Below are 22,529 nucleotides of genomic sequence, written 5' to 3'. Positions count from 1 at the left end.
CTACATTGCTGTAACAACTGAAATAATCATAAAAATTGTAGATATAAAGCTAGGTTTTTTAAGGCAGTTCTTGAGAAGATATTAATTTGTGTATTTTACTGAAAATTCCCATGTATCTTTGTATAATCTGTTTGAGATTGAATGGTCAATAACACTTTCTTATTAACATCAAAGTGTCCCTGACACAATCCACTTTTTTTGGTTATGCAGTTGTTGTACATTGGAAGTTTTGAACGCCCATGCTGTATGGTACTTGCAGTTATAAAGAACTATGAGCACACATGAGCAGTCACTTTAATCTCATTTCATGTCTATCAAGTCTTGAGCCTACTGAATAAGACAGGCTTGATGAAAGCTTTTAATCAGCCAAAATCAGATACAACTGTTTTGTAAAACACCCCTGATGCTTGTCTTGATGTCAGGTTTTGTTTATATCTCCACATGTTGGTATTCATATACTAGTTTGGAGGTCTCCATTGAGCAGAGTGCGTTGAGTTTCTGTGGTCTCATTTAACCTGGCTTTGTCTTGTTTGCTGTCACTCCTGTCCGCTTCATCCATGCCACTGACTTTTGATAAGCACAACACATTCTGAAAGCTCTTCTTAAAGTTGTCAGAAAGGAAAGCATAAAGAATTGGATTGGCACAACTGTTGGCATAACTCAGAACCACAACAAAGTCCCACATAGCTTTTAACCCTGGGGTTGGCACAATCAAAAGGGATACTGAAGATACATTAAATATGTAGAAGGGAAGCCAGCAAAAGATAAACACTGCAACAACTATAGACACCATTCTAGTAACCTTTTTTTCTGATCTTTTCCTCTTAGAAGAGCCAACCCGTATGCCTGATGATTTAACTTTGATTATGATGAAGAGATAGCATAGGCAGATGATGCTAAGTGGTACTAGAAAACCTAGTATAAAGGCATATATTATAAACCCAGTATACCAGGCACTAGAATTTCCAGGCCATATTATTGTACAGCTTCCTCTGCCATGATAACTTTGAACGCCAGCATAAGTCATAATCGGCATGATAACCAAAAGGGAGATTGTCCATACTGCAACATTTACCATTTTCGCTGTCCTGGGTCTTCTCCATTTGGCAGACTTAATTGGGTGAACCACAGCAAGATATCTGTCTATGCTCATGACTGTTAGACAGAATATACTGGTAAATTGGTTTATTCCATCAACTGTCATCACAATACGACAAATGACTTTGCCAAAAGGCCAGTGAACCAATGCCACTTGCATGGCCAAAAAGGGCAAACCGAGCATGAACAGCTCATCGGCAATGGCCAAATTGAGTATGTAGATATTGGTAATAGTCTTCATTTTGGCATAACGTAGAATGACATAGATGACCAGAGTATTTCCACAGAGTCCTATAATGCAAACAACAAAGTAAATAAAAGTGAGGATGGCATTGCTTGTCATGTCATAGTATGTTGTACTGTTACTGATTGATGCATTGGTTGGTGTTACCCTTCCAAAAATATCCAGTTGTGATAAGGAAGAGAACCAGAGTTCTGTGGTATTAGATAATTCAGAGTAATCCTGCTCCATTTTTGCCTCTCTTCATAGACACCTCTGTCCAGTTCTAAACGATTCTCATTGTTCTCCTTATCAGATATTGGCAGGAATCAGTAGATTAGTAGCTAAAAAACAGAAAAATGCAAAGGGCATCAGTAAAACAATTTAAACCATATTTAGGTATATTTCTGAGGTATACCTAAATTGTCCCATAAACCTTAACTTTTCTTATGTCTGTTAAAGCTGTTTTATTATAAGCATTTGTATCAATACAGTATATATCTAGTCACATGTTTGCTCTTTATTAAATTATATCCAATTCACCAGTGGGGATGACACATCTTTCATATTAAATTAAACCAAGTACAGTAACAGTTTACAATATTTTGACAGATAAAAATGCAAAACCTTACTTGCTCATTAGGGATGTCGCGGACTGTTCGCCTGCAAACTAATTCGCGCGAACATCGACTGTTCGCGTCCGCCGAATGTTCGCGAACGTCGCGCGACGTTCGCCAATTTGGGTTCGCCTTAGCTGGCGCTTATTTTTGACCTCTCACCCCAGACCAGCAGATACATGGCAGCCAATCAGGAAGCTCTCCCTCCTGGACCACCCCTACACCCCCTGGACCACTCTCCTTCCTGCAGCGTTTTTTCATTCTGCCTGTGTGTGCTTGGAAGAGCTAGTGTAGGGAGAGAGCTGGTTAGTGATTTGAGGAACAGTTGATAGTAACTTTGCTGGCTAGTAATCTACTTGATAACTGCTCTGTATTGTAGGGACAGAACTCTGCAGGGATTTGAGGGACATTTTAGGTTAGGTAGCTTTGCTGGCTAGTAATCTACCTTCTACTGCAGTGCTCTGTATGTAGCTGCTGTGGGCAGCTGTCCTGCTGCTGATCTCTCATCTGCTGACTGCTGCCTGTAACCCAATAGTCCTTGTAAGGACTGCTTTTATTTTCTTTTTTGTTTTTTTACTTTGCTACTATAAGAGCCCAGTGCTATTAGTCTAGCTGTGTTGGGGAGTGGGACTGGTGTGCTGCTCCTCCTAGTAGTTCACCACTACCAGCACCAACCAGAGTCAAAATTGTTACAAAGTATCTTATTTGCACCTGTTAGCTGTTCTGAGCTCTTTGCCAAAAGCTAATTAAGTTAGCTGTTCAGTTCAGAGAAAAGAGGGACTTTCCAGTACAAAAGAGGGACAGGGGGTTGAGTGGTCAAAAGAGGGACAGTTGGGAGGTATGCAAGTGCCACCTAGCTGTGTGAGCTTTTTCACATTCTGTCTAAATAACAATAATAATTCTGTGTCCGTAAACATCACCTGAGTGATACAGCAGCAATAATATATTGTAATATATAATATCCGTATCCACTACTGTATACGTTGCCCTTGCAGGCATTGTTTGCCCAGTCTTTAACCAAGTGCCACCTCGCTGTGTGAGCTTTTTCACATTCCGTGTCCAGAAACATCACCTGAGTGACGTAGTGTGATTTCTGCCCTTTACAGCACAAAACGCAGCGCTGTGTCAACAATGTATTTTTCAGATACATTTTTGCCCTTGATCCCCCTCTGGCATGCCACTGTCCAGGTCGTTGCACCCTTTAAACAACTTTAAAATCATTTTTCTGGCCAGAAATGTCTTTTCTAGCTTTTAAAATTCGCCTTCCAATTGAAGTCTATGGGGTTCGCGACGTTCGCGAACCGTTCGCATTTTTGACGCAAGTTCGTGAATATGTTCGCGAACATTTTTTCCGCCGTTCGCTACATCCCTATTGCTCATCTTCCTCTTGCTTGTTGTATTCAAATGCTCACACTTGCCTTTATACAGGTATGGGACCTATTATCCAAAATGCTCCTGACCTGGGGTTTTCCGGATTATCGATAATTCTGTAATTTGGATATTCATACCTTAAGTCTACTAAAAAATCATGCAAATATTAAATAAAGCATGATTTGGCTGGTTTGCTTCCAATAAGGATTAATTATATCTTAGTATGGATCAAGTACAAGGTACTGTTTTATTATTACAGATCAAAAGGAAATAATTTTTAAAGATTTGGATTATTTGGATCAAATGAAGTCTATGGGAGACAGCCTTTCTGTAATTCAGAGCTTTTCTGGATAAAGGGTTTCTGAAAACAGATCCTGTCTGTTTGTTACATTTATAGGCAAATATCTCAAGGAAGAGGTTATTTTTGGCAAAAATAATGAGTTTGAGGCCTTCAGTCTATAGAGGGCATCTTGATTGTTGCTATATTCCATCAATTCATATCACATTGCTTTTAAGGGCAGGGGTACACGGGCAGATTCGGGGAGATTTAGTCGCCTGGTGATTAATCGCCTCTTCTGCGGGGCGGCAATCTCCCAGAACTGCCTACCCCCTGCCTTCCGCCTGCTATAATGAGAAAACGCAGCACAATGGCACTCGCGGGGCATCGATTTCCGAAGTTGCCTCACAAGGAAACTTCGGGAGACTTTGGGAATTGAAGCAGGCATTTTCTCATTATAGCTAGCGGAAGGCATGGGGAAGACAGTTCTGGGAGATTGTTGCCCAGCAGAAGAGGCAATCTCCCCTAATCTTCCCGTGTGCCCCTGCCCTGAGAAATTAATGTATAATTATGCTTTTGTCCCAGGGTTTGCCCTGGGTTCTATGAAGATTAATTTATAATCTTTAAACCAATTCTTCCTTTTTTTGTTTTGCCATTTTTCTTACAGGTTTCATCAATCCATCTCTTATCCTATCTAGCCTCTTCACCAAAAATGGTGACCTAGCTGCCCAACTTCTGTGGTACCGAGGGCCAAAATTTTACTGGCCTATGTGGTGGAGGGCTGATAATGGAAGTCAGTGTTGGCCACTCTCCCTTTTAAACCACACCCACTAAAACCACACCCATGTTACCACAAGAACTTTTAAGATCATATCCACATTAACGAATGTAGCACACCAAAAAACCAAATGGTTGGTGCTCACTGCAGGATAATCCCTCATCACTCATATGTGAAAATTTTAAGTCATGTTAAAATATACCCTTAAATCCATATGCCTTATCCTCCCCTGTGGATAATACAACAACCCCCCAACACATTAAAACACCTTAGGGGGCCCTTAACAAATGCTAACAAACCCCAAGAACAAACCCCTAACAGGCTTACATTCCACAGGTTGCGTAGGGCACACACAAGCAGCACTGGGCAAGCAGAAAATGGCACACACAAGCAGCACTGGGCAAGCAGAGAATGGCACACACAAGCAGCACTGAGTAAGCAGAGAATGGCAGACACAAGCAGCACTGAGTAAGTAGAGAATGGCACACACAAGCAGCAATGGGCAAGCAAAGAATGGCACACACAAGCAGCACTGAGTAAGCAGAGAATGACACACACAAGCAGCACTGGGCAAGCAGAGAATGGCACACTCAAGCAGCCCTGGGCAAGCCGAGATTGCAGTCTGAATTTGAGGTTTAAACAATGCAGGGGCCAGTTTATCTCTGTAGTGATACCTTTTAAAGTTTACATATGGTAAGCAGACAGTATGTGGGGGGCCACAGAAGGGGATGCGGTTCGCGGGCCGCCAGTTGGACAGTCCTCACCTAGATCATGAGGCACCCTGTTGCATGTGGCATGGCATAGTGCCATAGTGTAGCCAAAAGAGGAAAGGGCAGAAATAGCAGGTTTGAGGTAAAATAGGCTGATACTAAATGATTATACAGGTATCTTCTGTATTTTTCCAGATAATGGATCTTTCCATAATTAGGATCTTCATACCTTAAGTCTACTAGATAATAATGTAAACATTAAATAAACCCAATAGGCTGGTTTTACTTCCAATAAGGACTAATTATATCTTAGGTTGGATAAAGTACAAGGTACTATTTTATCTTTACAGAGAAAATGGTAATCATTTTTAAAAATGTGGATTATTTAGATAAAATGGAGTCTATGGGAGATGGCCATCCCATAATTCTGAGCTTTTCTGGATAACTGGTTTCTGAACAACAGGTCCCATACCCGTACTATGCAAGAAAAGGCAAAGATTATTAACTGTTAATGCCCCTTTAATGAATAAGCAAGTTATTTTTATTTTCAACAAAATTGCTCTAGCCCTATTTACATTGCCAGGCAATCATTTTATTTAATATGTACGAGGAAATATTTATTTTGGTAGCACCTGTCATGATACAGGCCTATAAGAGTCATGAAAGCAGGCTAAGGTATTTAATAAAAACTGATTTAATTCTATATATGAACCTTGATAAAGTAATTCTTTGCTGAGTGTGGTGGAATTTCCTGTTGCCATATTAGTCATTCCTAATATCTTCTCCTACACATCAAAGATTGTCAGTACTAAACCTAACAACTTAACCAAAATAATTGGAAACAAATTTACATTTTCAGCAACTTCCAAAAATATCTGTCTTCATGAGATCCTTATTAATTTGGCACAGGAATTTAAAATTTTCAAATGAGAGTCAGATTATTCAGTCATTTACAAAGGTGTAATGCATTTGCAGCTGCAAATACCAGTATTTAGACTGTAGAAAACATAGGTAAAAAATTGTAAACATTTTAAAATTAATACAGGTACTGTATGGGACCTGTTACCCAGAATACGCGGGACTGGTTTTTCCGGATAAGGGGTCTTTCTGTAATTTAGATCTCCATATCTTAAGTCTACTAAAAAATCATTTAAACATGAATTAAACCCAAAAGGATTGTTCTGCCTACATTACGGATTTATTATATCTTAGTTGGCATCAGGCACAAGGTGCTGTTTTATTATTACATAGAAAAGGGAAATCAATTTTTTAAAATTTTAATTATTTCGTTAATATGGAGTCTATGGGAGATGGCCTTCCCAAAATTTGGAGGTTTCTGGATAAAGGGTTACTGGATAACGGATCCCTTACTAGTGTGGCTTCTGGTTGCTATTCTTTTTAAACCTATTTACCGGGTTGTTGTTTAAATAACCTTATATTGCTTTAGAACACTAAGGGGCAGATCTATTAAGGGTCGAATTGAAAATTACAATTTTAGGATTTTTTTTTATGGTCAAAACTCTCAAATTCGAATTGTGAAATATCCAAACTCAATTAAAGTTTTAATTTGAATTAGAATTTTGAGATTTATCATACTCTGGTCCTTTAAAAACTCGAATTAGAGTATTTGAGTCAGTTAAATTGAATTTCGAATATATTCGAATTTAAGAGTTTTAAAAAAAACTCATATGAATCTGAAATTCAACCTTTAATAAATGTGCCTCTTATAATAACTGACATATAAACAAATGGTGGTTTTAATTCTGAAATAGAGCCAGGAGAGCAGTGTATTACATAGGAAATTTTAATTAATATAAATTGGACCTATTATTTGTTGAATCAAAGCAGTACAAGAGTGCAACAACTTCCTATTGACAGCTTCACCTGGGTGTGCCTACAGTGTTTTGTCAGCTTTAGAAGAATTCCACCAGCAATCCCCAAATAGATATTGTGGGAGGTTAAATGTGTAGCATCTTGAAGGACTGATGACTCAATGCAGAACTACATTCTGTAAATTAAGTGTTATAATGTGGTATCACATGTCCTAGCTAGTAGCTAGCTAAGACACACAGATATCTGTCCTTGTGTCTTTTTAGTATTTGTTTTGGGGTCTTTTGTTTACTTTCCACAAGCCAAAACATATAAGGCTTGATTTACTAACATAATGCTTAAAGGAGAAGGAAAGGTTAAAACGAAGTAAGCCTTATCAGAAAGGTCCACCTAAATATACCAGTAAACCCTCAAAGTAGTGCTGCTCTGAGTCCTCTGTCAAAAGAAACACAGCATTTCTTTCCTTCTATTGTTTACACATTGGCTTCTGTATCAGACTTCCTGTTTTAAGCTTAAACCTCCTTGCCCCAGGCAAGATCATGCTCAGTTTGCTCCTCTCCCCCCTTCTCTGCTGTAATCTGAGCCGAGAGCTATAAGTGAGCAGGGAGAGACTCAGGTAGGAAGTGATGTCACACCAAGCTAATACTGCAGCTGCTTTCCTAAACAAACCGAGAGCTTCCAGAGCTTTTTACTCAGGTATAGTAAAACATTCTACAGAATAAATATAGCATTCTAGCTTGCATTATTGCAGCTAATCTATTGGAAAAAAAATGCTTATGTAGCCTTCCTTCTCCTTTAAATTACATTAGTATCAGTTCTTTACTTTTTTTTTAATTTGTAGTAGAATGAACAAATGTAATTGTTTAGTGACTTAATATGGGCAACAACATCCTATGTTGTTAAATCAGCCAATTCAAAAGAATATTCACATTAGTGATACTTATTTGGATACTGACTATTTTGATATATTGTACTATACAATCCCCAGGACCCAATATCCTGGAGATTGCACTTTTCAGTTCTGCCTATTTTGGAGAAACATCAGTCCAAAACACTTTAAGATGTCAGGCTTCTTAACGGTACAGGTATGGGATTTGTTATCTGGAAACCCATTATCCAGAAAGCTCTGAATTATGGAAAAGTCATATAAGGCTCCCTTAGACTCCATTTTATCCAAATAATCCAAATGTTTAAAAATGTCCTTTTTCTCTGTAATAATAAAACAGTACCTTGTACTAGATCCAAACTAAGATATAATTAATCTTTATTGGAAGTAGCACCAGCCAGTTGGGTTTATTTAATATTTACAGGATTTTCTAGTAGACTTAAGGTATGAAGATTCAAATTACTAAGATCCATTATTGGAAAACCCTAGGTCCCGAGAATTCTGGATAAAAGGTCCCATACTTGTACCATAGAGGGAATGCAGACAACAATCCAACTACTGGTGATTTATTGTGACTTTGGTTTTGAAGGTCAGTGAACTGTATCCCCAATAAGAACTGTTTTGAATAAGAATAAAAAGTGACAGCCCCAGCAATTCACTTCCTTTTAATGGGGCCCAAGTACTTTAAATGGGGCCCCATGATTCCTATACTGTAGAATTCCATGACTTACTGACTTTTTTTTAAATCTTTTAAATGAAATATGTCTACACTGTGCCAAAGTTTATAAAGGGGTGGTTTGCCTTTAAATTAACTTTAAGTATGTTATAGAATGGCCAATTCTAAGCAATTTTCAATTTGCCTTCATTTTTAAATTTTTTTAAGAGCTTTTGAATTATTTGCTTTTTTTTTCTCTTTCCAGCTTTCAAATGGGGGTCACTGACTACATATAAAAAAACAATTGCTCTGTAAGGCTACAAATGTATTGTTATAGCTATTTTTTATTCAACATATTTCTGTTCAAGCTCTCTCCTGTTCCCAGTCTGGACAGATATTGAACAAGAACTTATTCAGTTTCACAAACAGTTTCAAGGCTTTCATCCAGCTATCAGTTTGAAAATGAGCTACTCCCCCACTCACATCCACTTTCTGGACACAACCATTAACATCAGGGAAAATACTATTCAAACCAATATATCAATCAAAAGCCAATGGACAAACCATCATATCTAATGTATGATTGCTTTCACCCTGACCACACTAAACACTCAATCTACAGCCAGGCTTTATGATACAATTGTATATGTTCGGACACTGCTGAAAGGAACCACCACCTCAAAACACTCAAAGCAGACTTCATCAGCAGGGTCTACAACCCAATGATTGTAGATCAATACATTCATGCAGCTACCAGGATTTCCAGAAGTCACCTTCTACAGTATAAATAAAAACCTGAAATAAATCGGGTTCCCCTAGTGATTACATACAATCCACAACAAAGGACCCTCAGAAAAATAGCCAGAGATCTACAATGTACACTTCATAAGGATGAGAGGCTCAAAAGCATATGCTTTTGAGCCTCTGAATGCTAAGAGTGGTGCGTCTGGGAATATTCCCAGACGCACCACTCTTAGCATTCAGACAGCCTCCCAACCTGTTATTGTGTGATGCCACAGGGTATACCCAGTCACCTGGGTATACCCTGTGGCATCACACTAATAACAAGAAGTGCCTTATTGCACCCCACCAAAAATGGAATATACACCTGTGGCAAAAAAAAACCTGCCCACACATCATGACTTCAGACAAAATACCAATTCTGGACACAGAGGTATATAGCATCCATGGTCACTACAACTGTTCTTCTTCCAATGTGGTGTACTTAATACAATGAAGAAGAAAAACCCACTGCTCTATTCAAATATTAAATATTTAACCAGTTCTAATAAAAAGCTGAAGCTCACCCTGTACGAAAATTGACCTGGGTGCAAAGCCCCGGTCCGTCTCTAAAGGGGGTCAGCCTTCTCAGCACTATTGCATAAACAATGTATACATGTAAATCGTTCGCACTCACCTATGAAGATGGGTGGCCCGGGTGCAGCGCCCCGAACCCGTAGCTTGGGGTGAGATGCAAGGAAATTCTGAAATGAGCACACACTCCTGCGGCACTCCTGCGGCACAAGTAGAGATAAAAATTCGATCTCTATTCCATTTGTTTTTAATTCATGGAATAAAGATCGAATTTTTATCCGAACTGGTTGTGCCGCAGGAGTGCGTGCTCATTTCAGAATTTCCTTTCTTAATACAATGCACTAAATGCATAACAGGGGGGGCTGTATATAGGAGAGGCTGGGCAACATCTGAGAAAGGGAAATACACACCACCGATTCACTGTAACCAATAACTGGACACACCAATAGGAAATCATTTCAATATCCCTCATCACTCTGTAAAGGTTTTAAGAATTTTAGTATTTAAGGGCAATTTTAACAAAGATAACGATAAAAAAGTATGGGAATACAAATTAATGGAGACTTTCAATTCTCCGAAGAAAGGACTAAACCTGGGCCTTGGATTTATGGCTAATTATGTGGACTAAGAAAGGCCTGCACCAGGTCAGAAATACCAACATGTGTGGATATGGATTAAGAGATCATATGGAATTCCTTTGATTCCACACTCCAATAATTCAGCCCTAATTTATACTCAACCTCTTTGACCCACATTATCTTCTACCTTATCTGCTTGTCTCTTGCAGATCCCCTCGTAAATGACTTTGACACCTTACACATAGATTGATATTTCTTTTTGTTGGTCATTTGACCTATGAGCTGAATGTTGTATATATACCAGAGAACACCAAAGCTTCATTGTAATCACTGTGAAAAGGGAACTAAAATGTTCTGAAAGCTTGCTATGATTATATTAGTTAGCCAATAAAGGTATCACCTTTATACCACTGTTATTTTTTATTTCAAAAGGGTTGCCCTCGAACTGTTCCCAGTCTCAAATTCAAATCAATGCATGGTTGCTAGAGTAATTTGAACACTAGCAACCAGATAGCTGAAATTGCAAACTGGAGAGCTGTTGAAAAAAAAAAAGGTAAATAACTAAAAAAACGCAAATAATAGAAAATGAAAAACAATTGCAAATGGTCTCAGAATATCACTCTCTACATCATACTAAATTTAATTGAATCATTTATAGATGAACAAGCCCAGTCTATATAGCTGTTCATTATTTTTGATATTATGCTGCTCTTTCCTGACGCATTTGTACTGGCACAAAAGACAGTTTGGTTGGATGTATTTTTACCAAATGAGAAAATAAATGGCTACTAGTATTAAAAATGCAATACATAGCTGATCCAGAGACTGGCCATTTTGAAGTCTGGAAGGATTTCTGTCTGTTTAGGGGAAATTGAAGACAGCTTCCTTTCCCCTTGAACAGCTATAAGCTTGTACCAATTATTGTTGCAAAGAACTGAACCTGGTGAACCTGATGACTGAGGTTAAACCTCATTCCATCATTATTCTCATGTAAATGTATAACCATGGAGGGTAAAACCAGAATAAACTACTGCAAATACATTAAATGGTAACTTTTTAGTTTTATATGTAACATACAGATATCTGCACCAGACTGGAATAGCAATCTTTCTTTCCATCCTGCAGATAAATAGAATTGATTTGATGCTGTCCCATCACATTAATGGAAAATTCAGTTCAGTAGACATCCTTTTGGAATAATCAGACATCCTTTTGGAATAATCATCTCCATGGCTGGTTCATAGACTGTGGCAGTGCTTACAGATACTCGGCAGCACTCTTTTGAGTTGCATTTATAGTCAAGATCACCCTGTAGCACACTAACCTAGTCACCCTGTGGCATCACACTTAATGACCTTCAACTCCCAGAATGGCAAGCTTAGAAAATATTGTTGTGAGCTGTTATCTGATTTTGTGTTAGAACAGTGATAATCAGCTCCTGAAGACAGCCTCAGTTGGAGCGCCCAAACGTTGAGCAAGAATAAACTTTCACTTGGCTTTTGAGACACGAAGTCCTTGGAGTGCGGTTATATTATATATATATATATTCATACGGTACAAAAATATAATACAAATTAAAGCACTCATGGGACTTATAAATAAGAGTAATTATTTATTGGGGGTTATCAATGTTTTGGTCCCATCAAGAGAACCTTTCGCAAGACGTCCCAAACAAACATACAATCCTACAACCTAAAACAGAATGTTACATGTGAAATTGGTACCAAAGGCATGCCCCCCATGACATCACAGGTAATATGTGTACATAGTGTATAGGTAATATGTCATTATACTTTTAAAGAATTGTAAATATCTCCACATCCATGTTAAACACCATAGTGTTCATAAGAATTGTAAATATCTCCACATCCATGTTAAACACCATAGTGTTCATAAGAATTGTAAACATCTCCACATCCATGTTAAACACCATAGTGTTCATAAAGAAATGCTTAACAAAGCAAGCCATCAGGGGAAAATTGTGCCACTGTGTACAGAGTTAGGATTCTCTCACTGGAAAATGTCGCCCAACATACAAAAGGAGTAAAGTAATGGTAATATGCAGTCGCCTTGGTAGCATATTGATTGCAGACTGCTCCACAGCAAATCTAAAGTGTGTCTAGTAGTCAGAGTTAGCACTAACCCGGAGTGTCCGTTAATAGGTAGTAATATTAGCCAGTCTCAAACAAAAGGTAACCACCAATAAATAATTTCAATTATTCATAAGTCCCATTAGTGTTGTCATTTTTATTATATGGATACACATTTCACTGATACACTTGGCTATTAATTTTCTTTGCTTGGGAGTGTGCTGCTACTATACCAGTACAATCGCACACACACACACATATATATATATATATATATATAGATAGATAGATAGATATATATACAATTACAAGAGTCCTCAGCACTCAACCCATTATCAATATAGTCGTCCCTTTGTAAAATGTATAATGAAGCAATAGAATTCTTAATGAACCAGATGAAAATTGAGTGTAGGACTGGCCAGATATGGGATGACTTTGACGTAGTTGGCCAGCTTAAATATATTGCAATATATGGACAAACAATCCCTGTGTTGTTTAAAGGGTAAGGCATTTTTCAGTAGCAATATGCACAAAATGTCTCTGTCTTAAATATATTGATAATGGGTTGAGTGCTGAGGTCTCTTGTAATTGTCTATTTTGTGGTCACAGCCTCGTTTTTACCCCCCGCCTAATGGTTTTAAAAACTAGTGGTGAGCACAACTATCAGGAGATGCTGGCAGTTGTCAAGTTAACATCTGCAGATGCAAGATTAAGAAGCAATACCCTGGAGCTTATATGTCTGTTTGTAGCCATCCATCAGGAAATGGTAATTTTAGCTGGAGGGCTGGATTTTAGACTTTTTACCCCCAAGCCATTATAGAAAACATTCAGCACTCCAGATGTTGCAGAAGGACAGCAAAAGGTGTTTCTCGACATACTATCGTTAGTAAAGTATTGTTATACAAAGAAGTATGAGTGTATCGTTGTAGACTATTTTGCTAGTAGCTCCTGTCTGGAATCCAGCAGATTAAAAAATTCTAACCTGTCCTAATATAATCTTATGTTAAAGTGTGCAAAGCCAATAAGCCCTGAAAGGGATACTATGAGGCAATTCAATATCACGACACTCTCGCCTGTAACTCACCAGGATCCAGCAGAATCAGAGGATACAGCAACTGTATCTGTCAGGCTCTTTGAGCAGATTATGTCATTAATCAGAGAGCAAGAGAAATATCGCATCAGGATTTCACTTTTGTCATTCCGGGTATATGGAAACATTTGTGCAACATAATGGATTAAATAAATAAAAGATTCAGTGCTCAAGCTAACATCATGCCATTCACTTACTGGCATTCTCAGTCACAGAAGTCGAGAATATATTAATTTTAAGTATAATGGTACAAAATATTTTCAGGCTTATCTCTGCATTGCATTAAGTTAATTTGGAAAGTCTGGCACTGTACCAATATGTCATGAATTGCTCAAAAAAACCATTTGATTTTATTGCACCCCTTTGTGTTCTTGGTGCTCTCAATGCAGATAAAAACAGATAATAAAAATTTATATTTTCATGGTTTAAATAGAAATGTCATTTTAGTCCAATTTTTATCCCTTAAACTAATGCAGAACTTTACCACCCAACTTACTGTTTCACTTTAAGTGGAACACGGTAATTGTAATCTAACAGCAGATGGAAGAATGTAGAAAGGCTAATCTAATGTAGATTGTATAGTATCGCTCAGTAGCCAGCACGGAAAGCAGTAAACAATGGCTGCTGTGTAGATGTCATTGGGGTTATTAAAGTAATACAAATACAAGATTTGATAAAAACTACAGTATCTCTACAAAGCTCACATTTTACATATATTTAACCTAATTTATTATAAGATATAGAGCTTTAACTATAGTTATTTGTGCTGGGTATTTTTATGCTGTCAATGGAATTATGATAGCTGAATAGACCGAGTAGTACACAGGTGTTCTTGAATATCTTTTTCCCTTACCACCTCTGCTGGTAGCTGTTCTACCTCCCCCCCTCCACTTACAAATAATTTAACATATATGTTTTGTTTTCCTTTTGTACAGTGATTTGTATTTTATATTAACTATTCAAAGGAATTTCTGGTTTATCAAAATTCTGCCTGGGCAACATGATTGAAAGTCTTTAGCAATACACATAGTAATGTATAGCAGTTCTATGCCCATATGGGGCCATCAGCAAACCAGCAAAGTGGAGTGTTTAAACTATTTTAAATAGGATCTGTCACTTAATAATTTATCTTCCTGATATGTTGGTCAGTTTTGCTCACTGTGTATTGCAACCCCTCTAATCACAGAGTAGCCTTGAGCTAATCCAGTCTCCTTCTTCTGCTTTCATCTAAGCTCTGCCAGCTAATCGTTCACATGGAATACTGGCAGAACATTGGCATGCAGTCCAAGCAGCTCAACTGATAAGAATAGTGCCAATGTTCTTAAGGACATGCAAATAAGGTAGCATAAACACACATCTTATATCAAACAATGTATACAATATATAAATGCTTGCTTATTGTGAACACCACATGTTGATCCAATATAGTATTTGGGCTATGCTACTTGTGGCTATTGGCTGGACACATCGAGTTGTAGCACACTGATTTCTCTTATTGCAAATATAGCAATGTGCATTTGTTACCACTTACATGTAATAAACAATTAAGAGTTACAAATTAATAGGAGAAATAAACCAATAGGGACTAGTCTACCCCACAGAGCTGACTCTCAGAACGGAAGCTGTGTAGGGAGATGGTAAAGGAAGGCAAAGTTGAACTTAGACTTTCAAAAAAGTAACATATGGATGTATACTCCTGATTTATCTCTTTTGCTTCACCAAAATGAATGTAAGCTGTTAGGGTGAGCAAAGTCAGTGATTCATAGGAACTCACCTGTCAATAATGATCCCAAATGGTAAAAATTCCATCTTCCCTCTAAGTAAGACCCACAGGCTGATCTTTATGCAGAAGTTTGTCACCTGTATCATCTCCTTGCTGTGAAACACAAGTAATCCTTGCAAGCCTTGTTTACCCCCTCCAGTCCCTGCCCACACATAGCTCTCCCTGTTAGTGCGCTCAGTCTGAGTCTCCTGCTGCATCTGAGCCTAGATTTAGCAGTGAGGGAGGAGGAGGACACACAGCATTTTTTCTGTTCACATACAGATGGAGCTCCAGCCACAGCATATTTCTGCCAGTGCATCCCCACAGCCACATGGAATGCAGCTTTGCTCATGAAAGTTTGCCTAGCTCACCCCTGTCAGGAAACATGCATGTAGTTAATGAGGGCAATTGGGACCAGGCATTGATAAAACATACAGCTTATGGTTTTATAGGGCAGATTGGTGCTTATGTCACATATTAAATGATGTCCATTTTATCTTAAATATACTCCATGGTGCACAGAAAGTGGAAAGTGTAAACTTGACATTTTTTGTGACTAAGGATTGCATTGTGAATGGAATGATGATAGCTCAAACACTGAGGCTTTAATTTATTTAGTGCATTGTGTTCTACAAACGTTTCTATAAACACGCAATGACAAAAGTGAAATCATGTCAGTGATTAATGACATGACACATTTTCTGTTCATAGAGCCTAACAGACACAGTTGCTGTAACTTCTGATTCTTCTGGATCCTGGGGAGTAAACAGTGGAAACAATGAATTATTAAATACCACGCTAACCTTTTCAATGCTGATTTGTACATGTTTTCAGAACCTCACAGTGGGACAGGTAGGAATTCATTACCCTGCTATGAGCTAAATATTCTACAAATATATACAAATTAATTACTTGTATTACAGTACCTTAATAATATGTAATTTTCAGTGCTTTACACATTGCTAACTATAAATAAGGTACAGGTATTGCCATATTCATTTCCCCACTGGTGTGAAATAGAGAAGGGTTTTTTGTCTTTCTCTGGATCAACTAGCAGTTAGGCAGGTTAAAATAGTTAAAAGGTTGAACTTGATGGATGTGTGTCTTTTTTCAACCTAACTTACTATGTTACTATGAGAAACTTCCCTGTACATGTAAGCTTAAAGCATGCTGTGGGTGGCAGGTGTAGTCCATCTATGGATACAATAAACACTACACAATTACCTGAATGTTCTATTGTGGACCCCCCCCCCACCCATCTGTCATAATGGGAAATGTAGTCAAGCAATATTGTGGGAAATTGAGATCAAGAAGTACTACTCTAGACTGTGGATGATCAAATGTAGCCCACTGTAGCCCATTGCATTTCCAAAGATGCTGCAAATTGTAGCCAAGCATGATATTTGGACAATGGACTAGGTTTATTGCCCCAGAGTTTATTTCCCTCCATCTGTCATCTGGGAGTTAAAGTGAAGTAGCATATGAATATAGTATTACATATACCCATGGTTAAAAAAACACCTCCAGTTTTAGCTCTCTATAGTTCAAGGGATACTGGAAGTTATAGCAGAGCAACATCTGGAGTCCCAAGGAGAACTGCTTTAGAGCATGAATTTCTAGATTTAGCCCTGTGTCAGGAGATGCTGAGTGAAGAGCACAACTGGTTTGTTTTCCTGTGTGGAAACATTTGCAATATGGCCTGAACTAGGGGTAGGCAGAGTAGGCACGTGCCTAGGGCGCCTACCCCATTATCCGGTCCCGTCTCTCCCTGACTGGCATGAATATTTTTTGGTAATAATGTGCTTCTGCCATGTGTGCTCGAGCGCACTTTGGCGCATGCACGCTCGAGCGCACTTTGGCGCATGCATGCCTAGGGCGCCTGGCTGGGTTGGCCCGGCTCTGATTTGCAAAACTGCATTGGAGTCAATACTCTGCAATAACATATACAAAGTACATTGCCTTAGCTCGTTAGAGAAGTTCCATTCCACTATGTTCCAACTGTTCCAGTCATGGTGCATGGACAGCTCCTTCTATAGATGGGGGATGGCTCTGAACGCATTGATTGATGTGGAAGGCAAGGGTGAATAGTAATGACTTCTATGTTTTTTTTCAGGTGCAAAGACAGTGTTTTTGTAGGTGAAACAGAAAGCATGGCAAAATTCTAGCACAGATTTGTGAAAGTTTTCACCTTGGCCAAAACTGCAGATTTCATTGCAAAACGTTATCATCCAAGGGTCTCATGTTGTATTTTTGTACCCTCAAGCAGGCATAAGGATCATTCAGCACTCGACGTGTTGTAGAACTACACCAAAATGTGTTCCTCCAGTAGCTAATATTGGGTGTTGTAGTAGACTGTTGTTGACTATTACTGTTTACTCAACACTTGTTGATTATCTATATCTTTCCCATATTAAGTTTACAACAAAATTTCTGAGCACTGTTGGAGTACCAGTGCCACAGGGTATACCCAAAAGATATATTTCAATTAAGTTGGCCTAGTTTTGAATTAAACAGAGATAATTGGATCCAAAAAGGGGCCTTTACATTCCCATCACCAGAGCCAAGCCCGAGGACCACTTTGGTGTCTGGACACAAATCAGTTAAGAAGATTATTGCTATAGTGAAATAAAGACAGCAAATGAATAAGCAACTTAATACAAGATTGCTTTTGCTACAATAATTAGTCTACGTTTACAGCTATTTCAGAAAAAAATCCCTATCCAATTTGCCTTAAAGGACAACTAAACCCCCCATGGTGATAAGTTCCCACTGCCCCCCCCCTCCCTGCCTCCCCTCTGCACAGTCTTAACCCTGAATTCTGTCCCCTCTAGAAAAAGTGACCGCATATGCAGAGTGAGCAATGGGTACTTATCACCATGGAGGGTTTAGTTCTTCTTTAAAAGAAGAATATATGCTTCCTGACTTACAAATCGGGTCAGTCCCTAGCAAATATAGTAGGGTGAGATGGTACCTGTTGGAGTGGTAATAAACTCTGTGAAGGGACTGTGTCTATAGAATAGCAGGTATAGTATGGAGTGATAATGCCTACAGTAGCAGTGGGGAAAATAAATTCTGGTAAGATAATGCCACTGTGGTATAGCAGGTATAGTAGGAAGAGAAGGTACCTATAGTAACAGTATATATAATAGTCTCTGGGAAGGGACTGTGGCTGTGGGATAGCAGGTATAGTAGGGAGAGATGGTACCTATAGTAGCAGTAAGAATAATAGCCTCTATGGAGGGTCTGTGGCTGTGGGATAGCAGGTATAGTAGGGAGAGATGGTTTTTATAGTTGCAGTGGGTAAAATAGCTTCTGAAAAGGTATTGTAACTGTGGATATCATGAATCGTAGGGAGATGGTGTCTGGAAGCAGTGGGGAGAATAGCTTCTGAAATGGAATTGTAACTGTGGAACAGCAGGTACAATATGGTATGTGACTCCAACATGACCAAAATCAAACCAGCCCCTACCAAGTATAGTAGGGTGACAGGCGAGATGTATCTGTCAAAGTGTAAGAATAACCTGTGGAAAGGAAATGTAACTGTAGGATATTAGGGAGAGATGGTCCCTAATGTAGTAGTGGGAAAATAGCTTCTAAAAAAGCATTGTAGCTGTGAGATAGATAAGGTTGCCACCTGTCCAGTTTAAAACCTCCTGCCTGGTTTCTCCATGTCGAAAAACCAGGCAAAATCCCCTGATTTGCATGGTATGTGATGTCATAGCCCTGCCCACACACATCACTGGCCCATGCCCGATGTCACTAATACACTCACTGACATCTCAGATTGACCATTTTTGTCCAGATTTGGATTTGGACAAAGGTGGTAATATAGCAGATATAATAGGGTAAAAATTATTATATGTAAATATGCTTCCTGACCATGACCAAAATCAAACCAGTCTTTAGTAAGTATAGTAAGGTGAGATGATGCGTATAGTAGCAGTGAGGATAATACCCCCTTGAAAGGAACTGAGGCTGTGGGATAGCAGATGTAGTAGGTATGCTGACTATATTAGCAGTGGAGATAACTGTTTTGTAGCAGTGGCAAAATAGTACTGTTTTGCTAGATGGTTTCATTTGCTCTAAAAATGTGTCTGTGCTCATGATTCAAATCTTGTACCAATGGTTTATGTTAATATAACAACCAAAACAGATGTCCCTGTCTAGACAGATGTTTTGTATCATAGATGTGGGTCACAGTGAAATCTGGCAAGGTTCTATAAGAAACCTTCATAGCCCTCTTAGGCTTTGTGTGGTTGGTATCTGTACCCCATATTTATACCCTTAACAAAAACTAAACATTGATCTTCAGGGTTCCTGGTATGAAGGACCCTAGGCTAAACCAGAATACCAGCCTAAACCTGTGGGCTAATTTGCTAATATAACTGTTCAATTTCAGGAATGCAGTTCCCCATAGCATTGAACTGATCAGCAATTAATTGTAATTAGTTTATTACAATATAGAAAATGGAAGCAAATATTATTAGTTGCTATGGGTAACTGCACTGGTATAGCTGTTTTTTCAAATAATTTTGTTTCCTAAATAAGCTTTCCTTCTGTATTGTGATTTGTGCTGCACTTTAAATTTATATCCCCACAAATTAAGCAATATAGTAATACACACAGTCACTTCTTGCAGTTCTGCAGACTCTATGGAATTATAACCAGCAATAATGTTGCTTTTTTCCATATCACTTCTAATGGAGAAGATTGCCAAGGTTTGATGTATTTTCCTATTGCATCTCAGATATATTGCACCTCAAAGATTAAACATTTATGTCTTGGGCTAACATTTCCAGTCTCTTTCTTCAACTTGCATCTGAGCTGTTCCAGATAATTACTCACTTTGAATACTGGCAGAACATTGGTGTGCAGTTCAAACAGCTCAACTGTTAGGATTAATGCCAATGTACAAAAGGACATACAAATGTATAACCCAGGCACCACACAAACTACATATGTATGAACAAAGTATAAAAGCTTCCTAATCTTGAACTACAGACATATTGGTCCGATAAACTAAAGCATGACCTAAAACAGGGCTATTGCACCTGTGGCTGCTGGCTGGGCTGGAGTTGCAATTCACCAAAAGCTGGGAGTCCCCAAGCAGAAGATCACTGATTTCTTATATTGCAAATCTAGCAAAATAAAAATGTTATTGTAGCAATTTATATACACAAACAAACATCTGAAATTTTAAAGGCAGAGATTTTAGAGGAAATAAGGAATTTTAGCAGAAATAAAACAATATGTGCCTTAACTCAAAGAGCTGATGGTAGAAGTTCCTTGGAAGTATGTTTGGGGTAATGATTTGGGGTTGGGACTCAGGAAAGGGTAAATATAATGAAGTCTTTCACACCAAAGCATTGCAGGGAAAATAGTGCCTATCACAACCATGCTGGTAGGGTGTCACTGTGTAAAGCCATTGACCCAAAAGCACTCACTTACCTGTCCATAACAGTCCTGTTCTATAGGGTAAGAGACATGCTTTCTCCTAGAGTAAGACCTGCAGGCTGCTCCATTTGAAAAGGTTTGTCACCTGTAACAACTCCGTTCTCAGCAATACAAATAATCCCTGCAGCATTAATTGCCTTGCCTGTGTCTCTTCAGTCCCTCCCTGCACACAGCATTACCTGTCCATGCACTCAGGCTGAGGCTCCCGCTACATGTGAGCCTGGATTCAGAAGTGAGGGAGGAGGAGGACACAAAGCATTCCTTCTGCTCACACACAGATGGAGCTCCAGCCACAGAATCTCTCTTCTAGTGCAAACCACAGACAAACAGTGCTCTGCTCATGAAACTCTGCATGTCTCACCCCTGTTTGCAATCATACATGTAGTTAGTGAGGGCAAGATTGATCAGGCACTAAGAGGGTTGTTTACTAAAATCGGAATTGATATCATTATTTAAATAATAAAACCACGACCAAACTCCCATAAACGTTTTTACCTTATTTATTATTAAAAAGCTTGATTTAATCAGTTTGGGTAAAAACGCGATAAAATTGAGCGAATGCCTGAATTGTACGTTTTTTTCCCAAAAAGCCTGAATTTTTCAGATTTTTGCACGAAAAGTCCGAAATGGTTGGATTTTCAGGCTAATACCAACACAGACCACATAAAGGTCAAAATAGGATAGGGATCATTGACTTATACACAACCTCGGCAGGTCTGAGATGGGCAGGCTTTTTGCGAAAAAAAAATCAATTTTAAAAAAAACCCGAAAAATTTTGCCCCAAAAAGCCAGACCGGTTTAGTAAATAACCCCCTGAGAGAACACACATGGAGATCTGTAACTTTATTTTAGGCACATTGTACAAAAAAATTACCTTTCGGTCCTTTTCTCAAGAGGAATGACTGTCTAGGTTGAGGTTGTTTTCTCTAGAGAAAAGTTGTGTAGGGACCCTGAGGAATAAGTTGCTCTTTTCATTGGAGCCTCATGGTCTCCTAGACTTTCCAAGGGCAGAGCTCTTGGATTGGAGCAACATGGCAAAAAAGTAGCCACAAGGTGTCACTGTGCCCTACAAAAGGAGATTGCCATGTGCTTGCAGCTATTACTGCTGGAGGATTCCTACTTTCACTTTCATGTAGGAGGTGGACAGAACTCTTGCAAAGATGTAAGGGGCTAAAAGCCCTGTGGGCTGATGCAGGGTACTCCAAAAGCCTGGAAAACTCAACCATGCCAGTTTGGAGTTAGGACATCTTTTGTGCTCGTGCTATGTATAGTGCTGGGAGCTGTAGTCAGCTTTGGATTTAGCAACAGTGTGCTCATGCTATAGACAGTGCTGGGAGCTACTGTATGTCATGGAAGCTAATACAAGCTGTATATGTTATGGAATGGATTTATCACTGTGGATGCCTGCTCCAGCTCTAGGTGAGCCTGCCAGTTCTATGTGTGAGGGTGAGTGATGCCAGGGGAGGGTAGAAGAAGAGAGGATCCAGCTATATTCCATTTGTGATATGGGCTTTGTTTATGCCAGCCATGAGGGAACCAGTACCTAACCGGAGGGCTGCTATTGCTACTTGGGACCTATTGTGCTCTTAGGGGAAAAGGGACTGAGACTCTTTGTCTACCAAAGGAGTTGCAGGACAATGCCTGGCATGGAGGGCCAGGAAATGGACTGCCATAGGTTTCCATGGGAGTGGGTTATATTTGATGTGATGTAAATGTGTTGTACCTGCCCTTTAAATTACACTTTACTTATATAAAAAACCCTCTCTTGATCTCTCCAATTTTGACAACCTCCGACCTAT

The 22,529-nt window shown here is 38.9% G+C and overlaps 1 protein-coding gene across 3 annotated transcripts; it reads right to left on the bottom strand.

The window, feature by feature from the left end:
* Nucleotides 1–345: 345 nt before the first annotated feature.
* On the bottom strand, nucleotides 346–21,075 carry sstr2.L (somatostatin receptor 2 L homeolog). 3 transcript variants are annotated; one of them, XM_018240817.2, is made up of 2 exons: nucleotides 20,910–21,075; nucleotides 346–1,662 (listed from the first exon to the last, which is right to left on the bottom strand). In XM_018240817.2, exon 2 carries the CDS (start codon nucleotides 1,568–1,570, stop codon nucleotides 452–454), a length of 1,119 nt encoding a protein of 372 aa, XP_018096306.1. In that variant the 5' UTR covers nucleotides 1,571–1,662; nucleotides 20,910–21,075; the 3' UTR covers nucleotides 346–451. The 3 variants fall into 3 exon arrangements, with proteins under 3 accessions (XP_018096306.1, NP_001085544.1, XP_041431536.1); NM_001092075.1 differs by lacking the exon at nucleotides 20,910–21,075 and adding an exon at nucleotides 20,725–20,890; XM_041575602.1 differs by lacking the exon at nucleotides 20,910–21,075 and adding an exon at nucleotides 15,289–15,558.
* Between the last annotated feature and the right edge of the window lie 1,454 nt (nucleotides 21,076–22,529).

This window comes from Xenopus laevis, chromosome 9_10L (genome assembly GCF_017654675.1).
Source record: "Xenopus laevis strain J_2021 chromosome 9_10L, Xenopus_laevis_v10.1, whole genome shotgun sequence".
Taxonomy (NCBI): domain Eukaryota; kingdom Metazoa; phylum Chordata; class Amphibia; order Anura; family Pipidae; genus Xenopus; species Xenopus laevis.
This window is presented reverse-complemented; position numbering and strand designations above follow the sequence as displayed.

Excerpts from the sequence above, each read along its gene's own strand:
- sstr2.L (XM_018240817.2), bottom strand. The coding sequence starts at position 1,570 with ATGGAGCAGGATTACTCTGAATTATCTAATACCACAGAACTCTGGTTC.